The 13332-nt window shown below is 33.6% G+C and overlaps 1 protein-coding gene across 1 annotated transcript in view; it reads left to right on the top strand.

Moving 5' to 3' along the window:
- LOC148303107 (uncharacterized) overlaps positions 1 to 13332 on the top strand; it is a 155840-nt gene that overhangs the window by 68418 nt on the left and 74090 nt on the right. The window contains exon 3 of the mRNA XM_088270433.1: positions 7484 to 7592. Coding sequence (XP_088126559.1) covers positions 7484 to 7592 — 109 coding nt within the window. The remainder of the gene's footprint in view (positions 1 to 7483; positions 7593 to 13332) is intronic.

The raw sequence follows: 13332 nt of genomic DNA, 5'->3' as shown, positions 1-13332 counted from the left end.
AATTTTTAATTCGAATTTTACATGATAACTTCCACTATTTTTTAAAATCTATTGTAACCCGTGTTTCGATTAATACCACATCATTTTAAAACACCGGTATTTGAGAATGATGCAGAATGCATATAAAAATACTCTTTGTAATAGATTATTAAAAATATTTATATTTAGCAAGTAAAATATAATTTAAAAAATGATAGTTATTACTACAAAGTGACTCCCGAATCAATTGATGAAATTAATAAGATCAATGTAAATTTTTAACTTAGCACAAGGGTTATTTTTGACATCTCACAACACAGATGAAGAAGAATATGGAAGTTTCGGGATTTATGGGGCTTACGACCGTCATAGGCTGGTTTATGTGAGTAACATTCACCAATTCTACCCATGATTGACAACCACACTACTCAAATTCTTGAAACCTTTTTTATGTGTACATTGTTCAAATTCGAAACAAAGTGCTATAATTCACTAGAATTTCACAAGAGACATCTATGGTGAGATGAAACAGACAATATTCTTCTTCGTCTATGTTGAGATGTCAAACAATTATATAAAAATAACTCCTAATTGGAGATAATCCAGATTTGTGAAAAAGTATTTGGACACATTTAAAATGCTGTACGGAAATTGTAATAAACTTTATAAAATTATAAAAATTTGTTTTGACCACTTTTTTTATTAATTTAATTTAACCTACCGGTTTCGACAAGGTTCTTATTAGGTAGGTTAAATTGTATTAATAAAAAAGTGGTTGAAACAAAGACATATAATTTTATATAGTTTATAAAATATGCCACAAAGTATCTGCGAAAAACATTCAAGAAATTGTAATAATTTATAAAGACTTAATCTTGTCGTTTGATGAGCAAAATTGGCTGAATGAAATAAAAATACGTAATAAGATGATCCAGGGTTGATAATCATCCATCATCTTTCATATTCGCAAGAGGTTAGTTTTTTCGGCAACAGGTAGCGTAAGTGGGGTTAAGGGTGGATATATAATATCATGTAGGCGCAGAGCCGGGAGGTTGCCTGACAGACATCTCGTAGATCTCGACAGAGTGACGTATTGACGCAAATGGAGTTACGCCAAAGGGAAATCGGATTGTAGCCAGCCATCCCTGCAAATGGAGATCGCGTCTCTGTACCCCAGTGACATTATAAAGAACTGAAATTGAATGCGAAGTTCGGGGAACGGAGAAAATTCCATCACCTGTACGGCACTGATCCTTTAAGCTACTTACCACTGAAACAAGAGGAAGAGAAAAATGCGTGAATATACATCGTTTATTTTTCTACTTCACTGTTTTTTTTAAGTCTATCCTGTTTATGGTTATTTTTACAAGCTTTTTAAAATCATTTGAGGGACATTGTATTATTATGTATTTGAAATTATATTGGATTAATGCAGCATTATTTAAATAAATTGAAAATTATCTATAGGGAAAAGATAATACGTGAATATATCGTAGTCATACAGGAGAAAGTGACCAAGTGCATTTTTTTACAAAAACGTGATCATTGACAATTTGATATCTTACTAGCTTAATATTGCTCTGAAAAAATCCCAAAGGGTTTTAAACTTGGAAGTATAATATATTGACTTGTTAAAAACGACTAACTGCATTGATGTTTATTTTCTTTCCAAGCAAAAGTGATTTGAATGGCCCTCCTGAACATTTTACGTTTTGTCAGTTGGTCACTTTCTCTTGTACGATTACGATATGTATATCGTGTATTTTTCTGCGTCATTATTTTGTAAAGTTTATCCTGTTTATGGGTATTTTTACAGGCTTTTAAAAATTATTTTAAGGTCCTTGTATCATTTACTATGTATGTGAAAGTATATTGGATTAATGCAGTGTTGTTATAATTGATCAAAAATAGTGAAAAACTTTCTACATATAGTGAAAAGATAATATTTACGTGAATTACATCTTGTACTTTTCTGAGGCATGTTTTTTTTAACGTCTATCGTATTTATGGTTATTATCAAAAGATTTTTTAAATTATTTTAAGGAACTTGTATTACCTACTACTATATTATAATAGATTGAAAATAATAAAAACCATCTACAGTGAAAAGATAATACAATTAAAAGGTGTCTCAATTTGATATGAAACATGTACGTTCTTCCTTTTTTATATGAAAAAAAGATGGAAGTCTGAGCATTCCAGGACTGACGACCTGGCATTTTTGCTGATTTAAGCGATCACTTTATACACTTGTGTAACGTTCACCATTCTGCCCATTATTGAACATCCATATTATATTGCATAAATTCTTAAAACCTGTTTATATGTATTTGCAATGGTCCGCATACGGATAATATTTTTTTGTGTATTGAAATTGAGTTTTTTTAACTCCTTACCTTTTAATATATGTTTTTTTTTTCAAAACCATATATTTATTTCGAATTAAGTTTATTACAAAGATAATTAAGTTGCAGATATTGATTACTTGGACTGGGAGTGAAAAAAACTTTTGTTTTGCAAGTAAAATCCTGTGTTTTTAAATAATTACTCAAAATTTGCACCGTCTTCGTCACTATATTTTTTAAATGTGTTAAAAGAATATTCGATAGCAATGCAAGCCTAACGGACCCGACCCAGATGTGCCATATGCGACAAATTTAACTAGGCAATCTGACTCAAAGAAATGATAACCTTCCACTTGACCTTCATTATTGTTTTGTCCAATAATAAGCAATGTATCATATCGGTGGCACAAAATTAATCACCTTATCGGAAGATGTAATAATGTTTGCAAATGGCGTCGTACGTCAATCATATTTGACATTTGTGAACTAGACAGCTGTAGTATATAAACAGATTCAGGTTGGCGCAAAATTAAACATCCGATTATGCTTTTGAATAAGTTTTGTACTTAATGAAAAAAAATATTTTGTGTGATAGAAATCATTATTTAGATCTTATGAATCTTTTTTGTAAAGTAAAAAAGATGATATCCGTCAAGTGGCTACCGCCAGTGTCGATAAACAGTTGTGCCCGTTTTATCGATTGGTTTCTATACTGCAGCTGTCTAGTTCACAAATCGTTCACTCCTTTCAACAACGTCAAAAATCAAAAAACCTTTATTTTTCAGGATATCGTTTGTTTAAGAATTTAATAAAATATATTAAAAATTAATATCAAGCCACTTATTAACGTTTTTACTGTGCAATAGATCTTTTTAGGTAAAACCTGAAGGTTATTTTACTGTTTGAAAAATGTTTAGTGTATTTAAAAAAATAATTAACAATAACCTTTTCTTCAAAATGCAAAACACCACACTTTTTGCCCTGTAGCGGGTAAATATTATGTTAAAAATATGCCGCTTTTGCTGGGATATAGTATATTTTCTGGGCATTCCGAAAACATGCACAACTGAAAATTGACGATTTTTGATCAAACGTTGTTGAAAGGAGTGAGCGAAAAAATTTGTGCCAATCAGTATAATAATAATAATAAAGCGCCTTTGAGGCAGTATTTTACTAAAATGGCGATTTTAAATAATCCTAAATTATTTTAAAAGTATTATTTATTTTATTTTTCAGATTGGTGCTTGAATTTAAGTTGTTATAACTGGGTATTATAATATTTCTTTCACATTATTATGAGATGAATTCATTTTGAGAGAGGTTATTTCATTTAATAAAATATAATCTGTTTACGTCAGGGTAACAAAATATTATTACGAAATTGTGATATTTGATCCCTCGATCTTACCGTCCAAAATTCGTTCTATGAAATGAGATACTGTTATTTTCCAGGAATCTGTGACTCATTCGTATACGCGCAAAGGAAAATGTGTAATATTAAATTAGTGAAATTCGGAGCTTATCGTAAATACTTTCAATTAAAAAAACAGATAAAAAGTTTGTATTTTTACCTGTTGATGAGAACATTTGTAGTTTTCGAAACTACAATAGTAATGTTTACATTAATAAACTAATAGTGTTGTTAAACAAGTGTTTCATTTTTTTTATATCCACAGCATTAATGTCATAATTATTATTATTTGACATCTCCCACATTTCAACCATAGTGATTGCTACTGTTGGGGGGACCTAACAACAAGACATACGAAGAAGAAGATCAAAAATTAAGTTTCTGATTGAGGTATCAAAGAAATTGTATAATAAACAAAGAAAATGGGATGAGAGATCAGTTTCGGTCCCAGATGAAAAATCTAAATTAAATTATTAAATTTTTACATTTCAACAAGATGAAATAAAATATGGAGGTCTGTGCATTTACAGGGCTTGCTTGATCACTTAAACTAGCCTATGACGGTCGTCAGCCCCGTAAATCCCCAGACTATTCCCCATATTCCCCATTGCCCCATATTCTTCTTCATCTTTGATGAGATGTCAAAAAATAATAAATAATATAATTATCATTCAAATGAAATATCAAGATAATTCTGCATCAATAAGATACAGTGCTCTGCGCATCATTTAGTGCTAATAGGGGTAAGAAAGAGAATAATACACAAATAATAATAATGAATAATAAAGAATAACGTGATATGCAGCCTTTTTGAAAAATCTCAGAGTTGAACTCAAGCAAAAATCACCTCAACAAGATAAAAATAAGCTTTGGGTTTGCAAATTCATTGTTTATTTTGCGTCTTAATAGCGCGCGATGTTTTCTTAAGGGAAAGACGTGAATTTTAAACAGCATTCCCGCAGATAAGGGAGGCTTAGCACTGGAATATGAATCCCTTATTTGTTGTCTTGGCCAGTGCTTCTTAGCTTGTTTATTCATTTACTTGAAATGATGGGTAATTTATTTAACGTAAGTATTTTGGTCGGTATTTTGGCGGGATTCAAGCCATGAAGCAATATCGATGGTAAAAAAAAACAATTTATGTAATAAAAGTTATGCCTACATGTATGATTTATTATATTTAAACTCTTGCTTTGACTTTTAAATTTTTCGAATTTCTTTCATACTTTGAAATAATCCTTTATTCTGAACTTGAAAAAATCAGATGTAGCAATATTTACTTTTAAATGCTATAGAAAAAAACACCAAAACAGGTCTATTTTTACTTTTTCCTAGTGATGATTGTAAAATATTAAAATTGATAAAAGCATACTGTAAAGAATACATTTTCATTAAAATATACTTTATTTTTTGAGTGTATACTATAAAAAAAAAAAAACAATTTTTTTCTCGCTTACCTTCAACTAAGTAACTAACTATTCAACTTCGCCACGGCACCTGTCGGATAAAGTTAATGAAGGAGTGTCACTTATCCCCGACGAGTCGAAGCTGTATTATGTTATAAATCCACCTTTTTGTAAAGCTAATTAATATTTTTAGGAACCCCCCAGTTGAGAATCACTGCTTGGATTTTTGGTCGTGGAAGATAGTTAGGAGTGAGAGTCGTCGAAGCAAAAGTAGCCGTGGATTGTAGACAGGCCACCAACATCATCCCAAATAAGCCTACTTTATTTCATTCACAAGTCAACGAAATGGAAAATAACTATTGCTATAAAATTATTCTCACACTTAAATCTCGCCTTGTAATATTTTATACAGAATGACGAGATTCCTATCAATATTTTTTACAACTATATTTTATTGAAAGAGAGCTTGCAAAATATTAACAACTTAGTGATTATACTTCAGGGTTTCCTTGAAAGGAAATAAGACTAGTTCAGGCTAAATAGACTATCCTTTATTTATTGTTATTACAATGTATTTTGTTTGTTAGAGCTAAAATCACTCGTAAACGAGTGGATGCTTGGTAAAAAATAAATAAAAATAGAGTAATTTTACATTACAGAAATTAATATAAAATTCATCATGGTTTCTTACTTTTGTCGTGAAATATCAGTACAAAATTAATATGGATAATTCACATACTTACAGATCCATAAGAAAATGCAAAGCGAATTGAAATGGTAACATCTTGGTCAGTTTTAATAAAATAACACAGATGTACTTTTTACAGTAAATAGTGTAATAGCGGTATTTACCAAGTAAAGATTAAATAAAAAAATATAAAAATAAATTGATGCTATAACAGAACGAGCGAGCAATCTCAAGACAAGTCTGAAATACACAAAATAAACAAAATGGAAATGATAGAAAAGCAAAATAAGTTTTTTTCGTAATTTATAAATAAGAAACTTTCCTCATAATCTATCATGACACGTGTTTCGATGCATTCCGCATCATTTCCGTACATCATACGGTAATTCTCAAACGTTGTTAGTGCTTTATATCAGAATACATAACAATCTGTGTTGATGCCATCTTTTGACTTTCAATAGGATAAGGGGCTTTAATTATTTAGATAAATCGTCTGTGTTCCATCTCATTAGCTCAGATAAATGATCTAATTAAACCCTTCGAGACGTTTGAACCAATTAGTTAAGCGCGTCAAATGGCCAATTTTCGCGGAAGCGAATTCGGCTGGTGATATCGTTAACAGGGACAATTCGCTGAACGGGACCTGTTCTCCAAAACAACAATTCCTGGAAATTGAAATAATTAGACTTATTTGTGAGATTTGTAATATCCAATATTGCAAGGGAGGGATAATTAGTTCATTTGTAATTGGATTTGAATGGTTTTCTAACAGCCTTTGTAAATTATGACTGCTCGTGACAATTCTTACACACGTGTAACTATCCATCATGCCGCTTCCCCGCAAGGATAGGTAGAGAGAATAGAATGCCACATCTCTGTCTCAAACAATCTTAGTTTCTTTCACATTTAAGTATCCCCTTATAAATACCGCCCAATTTTTCCGACTCATGACCTGACCACACCCAAATATTTTATATACTTGACCATCTAATCAAGCCGAGTTTTCCCCGGTCTTCCTCTGTCCCAATCAAAAGCTACATTCCCCTCATAAAATTAGTTTATATAATTTTTTTCTCGCTTATATTTATTTAATATCCCACTTATATTTGTCTAGTATAATATAAGTTTTTTTTATTATTCTTAATTTGTTATGTGCAACTAGTGAATAAAAATAAAAATTTAAAATAAATATGAAGTAAATTTCTGGTTTATGAGGAGATATTGTTAATTACGGCGAAAGATAATTTTCGTGTGGGTTTTTAGGATGGGAGTATGCGTTCGGAATATTTTGGTTTGATTATTTAGCTTATTTATTGATTCGGCATTAATTGGTGGAATGACATGCTGATTATTTAAAAAAAAATCAAACACTTGTATTAAACCACTCATTGAGTTTTATTTCATTAAAGATGACTAGTTTCGAAAACTGACAGATGTTTTCATCTACGCGTGAAATATTACTTTTACTTTTACTTTTCACCTGTAAATGAAAATATCTTCTAGTTTTCGAAACTAGTCGTGTTTAACGAAATAAATCTCATTGATTGGTATGATACAAGGATTATTTATCAATTGTAATATATATAAAATCTTGATCTTTATATATGAGATTTAAAAAAAAACCCTATGATTGATGTTGATTATTTATTTTTAGGTAACCAGAGGGACTCAGCGCCTAGTTCCATCGCTTGAAGAGACAGCAAATGCCATCGTTGCTGTAGCCAAAACATTATCCTGGAGGTCCATTGTCATTATAACATCAGGTAAGATTAAACATTTTGATATTATTATAAATTAAGGTAACGCTATGTGGTTTCGCCACAGTGCGAAATGAAACTCAAAAAAAATAATTATTCGAAGGACCAGTCTTATATTATTAACAATAAGACGACGATTCTACAAGATAGAAATATTTAGATCGATTTGGAGTCGTGATACTCTCCCGAGTTAGTTCGATGATTTATGCTCGAACTTTCAAGTACCAAGGGACGGCGAGTTCGATAAATATCAAATAGCACGTATGAATAAAGAACTAACCTTTTATTCTTATAGATGGTCTTGATCCAGCGCTGGGATCAGGGCGATTCTCTCTTGATGGTGGTGATGGGGTCACAAAATACAGCGAGGTATTCACAACAATTCAATATATAGAGCGCCCGCGTGAAGAGTCAAATTGCAACTATTTTTACTTTTGTTTTTCTCTTTTGTTTTGGCAGTCGGGCGTCGTTCGAAATTCAAAACGTACTACCGATAAGTACCGGCCAAACCATGCCCCCCGCCTTGGAAGTTCCTAGAGCTTCCGAAACCGTCGACGCAAACCGAAAGAACCACGAACTCCAAAACGATCAAACACGAATGTTGAAGAGAGAGAAATAATATGGAAAAATACTTAAATAAAGGGATAATTAAATAATTCATTTCAATTTGAACCATAAGAGGTTTGAGGTAATTCTCTCAACACTTTCACTTGTTCGGAAACGTCCAATTCAATACAATTGGAAACTTAATGCAAAAACAAACAAACAAAAGAAAAACTGAGATAAAAAAAATGCAAAAACAATAGATAAACAAACTACTATTGATTTGGAATTGGACACAGTTTAACAACTGGCCTTTTGAAGCTGGTGGTTTGGGTTCTGACCAAAGCCACTCTGGCAATACCATCGTGGTGCCAGGGTATAATTCTTCTATTCTTCCTAGAGGCCAACGTAAAGGAGGGATGTCGTCTTGTATAATTAGAACTAAAGTACCCACAGTTACCGGGTGATCGGGTGTACACCACTTTTGGCGCACTTGCAATGTATGCAAGTATTCCAACCTCCACTTTTTCCAATATTCTTGGACTAAACTGTCTAATAACCGTTTACGAAAACCTAGACTATAACTGTTTGTTTCCAAGGCCGGAAGAGATTGCAAAGGTGTAGACATGAGAAAGTGGGCGGGAGTAAGGACTTCCGGATGAGGATCGCCCGATAACACACAAAGGGGTCTCGAATTAAGGAGAGCCTCTATCTGTACTAATACCGTAAGGAGTTCTTCATAAGTCAGTAATTGACTTCCTATTACTCTATATAAGTGTGATTTGAAACTCTTAATATTTGACTCCCAGATTCCACCAAAATGTGGACTATGAGGTGGAATTAATTTCCATTCTATACGACGCTTAAGCATTTCTTTGCTTATAATATTGTGGTATTCCTGCGATACGGTTAACTTATAAATATCTTCTAACTGTGCCTTAGCTCCAATAAAATTTGTACCATTATCTGAGTACAAACATGATACAGGTCCTCTTCGCGACAAAAAACGTTTGAACGCGGCTAAGAAAGTATCGGAGGATAAGTCCGAAGCAAGTTCAATATGTACAGCCTTAGTTGTTAAGCAAATAAAAAGACACAGATAAGCCTTTTGAGAACGTTGTCCGCGCTTTCTAGTGAGAGTAATGTTTAGAGGACCCGCGTAATCAACACCTGTGTGGACAAAAGCTTTTGCCTCCTGTATCCGATATGATGGAAGATCAGCCATTTTCGGAGTTGGATGTGACGGAGACATGCGGAAGCAGGCATTGCATTTATTTACTCGCCCTCTAATGACGCTTCTGGCAGAAAGAATCCAAAATCTTTGGCGCAGGATAGACATAAGGAGTCCCGATCCCGTATGTAAGTGAAATTTGTGGTACCGATCTATTATTAAATCGACCACATGGTCTCGTTTTGGAAGAAGCGCTGGGTGTTTGGTTTCAAAAGGAAGATCTGCTTTGGATAATCTTCCTTCAATGCGTAAAATACCTTCTTCGTCTATAAAGGGACTCAGACGTTTCAACTGTTTTGATATGACCTGAGACCCCTTTAATTGGCTTATTTCGTCTGAAAAATGCATGCTTTGGACCGCTCTAATAACCACCTTCTCAGCTTCTATCAAATCTGAGACTGTAACTGTCACCGAACGAGGTAACCGTTTTAAAAAACGTAAACAATATACAATTATACGAAGAAGCCTGTCCCAACACGAGACTCTTTTAGACAATTCGTAAAACTCCAAACAATTATTAACGAATGTATTCGTTGTTAGAAAAACTTTAGAACGTTTGTATTCCAATTTTTTATCTTCGGATTCTTCAAAGGAAAATTTATTTATAGGCCACGTAGAGCAATCTTCCCTAGCCCACGGTGGACCGTTTAACCACAGAGGGTGGTCAATTAATTGCGCGGGTGTCAACCCGCGAGATATACAGTCGCTTGGATTTTGCTTACCATTGATATGGTAAAAATATTTGGGATCAAGAAGTTCTTGAATCTTGGTGATCCTATTTGCGACGAATGTGTCAAAACGATGTGGTGATGAGTGAGTCCAGTGTAGAGCGACTGTCGAGTCACTAAAGGCATATATATTTTTTACTGTACACCTTGAGGAAATTGTATCGATGACGAATTTAATAAGCTTTGCTAATAATAAGACTGCGCAAAGTTCTAATCGAGCTAAAGACACAATTTTGAGTGGAGCTACACGACTCTTGGCTAGAATAAGACTTATTTTATTGGGATTATTTGGAACTTCTATGCACGTATAAACACAGGCGCCGTACGCGCGTTCGCTGGCGTCTGCAAACCCTAATATGTTTAAAGTACATAATTCCGATTCAAAGCCTAAAAATCGAGGTAATTTAAATCCTTTTAGCAGAGGCAATTCTTTTAAGAACTTTTGCCAGGTAGTTTTTATTTCCTCAGGTGGCAATTCATCCCACCCTAACTTACGAATCCATAAAGCTTTGATTAATAATTTCGCATATAAGATTACTGGAGAACAATAGCCATTGATGTCCCACAACTTTGCCACCGTTGACAACATTGTGCGTTTGGTACATTTAGGTATTGGGCTACATTTTACAGAAACTGTTAAAACATCTTCCTTAGGACACCAATCTAATCCGAGAATCTTAAGGTTATCCTCTTCATTGTCAAATTTAACTTTACTAGTTAAACGATTACTTTCCGGAATAGCATTCATTACTTCCGCCGAGTTGCTTACAAATTTAACTAATTCAAAACCCCCTAATTTGAAAAGTTCAATTAGATTTAGCGCCAACTTAACACCTTCTTCCGTTGTGCGAGTGGACGTGCCTAAATCGTCCATATAAAAATCTTCGGACGCGATTTTGGCAGCGTATGGATATTTATCATGTTCATCTTTAGCTAGCTGCTTTACGGTACGCATAGCTAAGTAAGGACTACATCTCAAACCGAAGCACACGCGATTAAACTGGTACATCTTTATTACGTCATCAGTTTTAAATTTATACAGGATATTGAGAAAACGACGATCTTCAGGACGTACAATTAAATTTAGAAACATTTGCTTGATATCCGCGCTGAGTGCAATTGGAAATAATCTGAATTTTAGAATAACGGCGGGTAATTCTGCTTGTAAATTAGGACCTGGATGTAAACAATCATTCAGAGAAAGACCCGACGTAGTCACCTGACTGGCATTTAGGACAACTCTAAGTTTTGTAGTGAGTTTGTCCGCTCGTTGAACTCCGTGATGAGGTATGACATAAAATGGCTCGTTAGAATTACTAAGTGGTATGGGAGAAATAAATTTATTTTCGAGATATTCTTCCATGACCTTATCATAGTCACGACGCAGAGTGTCATTTTGATTAATTTTGCGTTCTAACTTCTGATAGCGAAGTGTCGCAGTTGTAAGTGAATCTCCTAAACAAGATGGATCTCTATTAAAGGGTAGTGCTGTGACGTAGCGCCCAGTGCTATCCCGATGTATGTTTGATTTATAAAGTTCTTCACACTGTTTTTCCTCAGATGAAAAACTTGGTTTTTCACTCGAAGGTGCTTCTTCTAATGTCCAAAATCTGGATACTAGTGTCTCAATTGATTCCTTAGAAGTAGTCAAAAAATTATGAATAGGAGGACGAGTATCGTCCTTATCGTAACTTATCAAAGAATTGGCCGAACCTACAATTATAAACCCAAATGCGGTCTCTATAGCGTCTGGGTTTCCTGGCGGTCCACGTATTCTTTTATCTCGCAGAATTTCAGTAAAGACTTCAGCACCCAGTAATATGTCTACTGGTCTTGAAATGTGGAAGTCTCTGTCGGCTAAGGACAAGTCTTTTAAATAGTTGAGAGATGAGGTATTAATCTCGGAAACTGGAAGGTTATCGGTTATCTTATTTAAAACTAGTGGTTGAATACTTAAATTATAACTAGGATCATACCGCGATTTTAAAATTAAATTTGTTACACCGTGGATTGGTTGCGAAGTATTTCCTATTCCACTAACATTATAGTTAGTTTGATTGTTGTAGTAATGTAGCCCTAATTTTTTACAACTCTGTTTAGAGATAAAATGATTTTGAGAACCCATATCCACGAGAAGGCGGGCGGGTCTAGTGGTGCCATTTTTACAGATAATGTCTACAATAGCGGTACCTAATAAAACTGTGTGCGAGTTTTGCACATTCTTTATGTCCGTAGACATATTCATACTACAAAAGGTCTTTGTATTGTTAAGATTAGTACCCGAAGTCGAAGGTTGATTTGAAAGTATATTTGTAGGGTTTTCGTAAAAATGCAAAAGAGAGTGGTGTTTTAAATTACATTTTTTACACCTAAAAGAAGATTCACATTTGGATGAAATATGTTTAAAACTTAAACAATTGAAACAAGCGTTGTTCTCTTTAATGAAACCGTATCGTTCCCTAGAATCCAGTTTGATAAATTCTGGGCACCAGCTGATATGGTTGTGTTCTACAGACGAGCAAAATTGGCAAGAGGATTTTTTGTTATTATTAACAACAAATGAGCGTGGAGTAGTGCCCTTTCTATTCTGAACCTTTTCGAAATGTACTCTTTTTTCGCTTGCGTTTAACGATGTATCGACTCTTTCGAGTACTTTAACATGATGACGTATGAATTCTACAAAATCTGAGCATAAAGGAATCTCCTTGTCTCTTACTGACATTTCGAAATTTTGAACTAATTGACAGTCTATCTTTTTAAGTCCCAGGTGCAAGAATATGAAATCAGCTAATTCTACGATATCTAACCCTTTTAACGCAACCATAGATGAATGAAATTGCTCCATGAAATCATTTAACTGACCCGGATGATTGGAAACTAATTTCATATTGATGATTTTATTTAAGTACATCGTCGCTAAAGCTCTTTTATCTTGATATTTTTTAATTAAAGATTGCCAAATTATTCTATAATTAGTTTCGTTTGGTATTATTCCCGCAAACACAGTTAAGGCTCTTCCTTCTAAATTTCCTACAAGATATTGAACTCTCTGGGAATCATGCAATTTGTTATTATTGTGGATATTCTGTTTAAATGATTCATAAAACCTCGACCAATTTTCTGGGTTACCGTCGAATGATGGTAATTGTATCGGTGGCAATTTACAAATATTAGGTTGCGGTGTTGTATTGGACGACTCGAGTTCAGAATTTTTTGTCATCCGTGTAAGTGTGTCTTTAACAAA

This window comes from Brachycentrus maculatus, unplaced genomic scaffold (assembly GCF_059751285.1).
Source record: "Brachycentrus maculatus isolate JH-2025_06_01 unplaced genomic scaffold, ASM5975128v1 h1tg000386l, whole genome shotgun sequence".
NCBI lineage: Eukaryota > Metazoa > Arthropoda > Insecta > Trichoptera > Brachycentridae > Brachycentrus > Brachycentrus maculatus.
The sequence above is the reverse complement of the archived record's forward strand: the minus strand, read 5'-3'. Positions and strand labels throughout refer to the sequence as shown.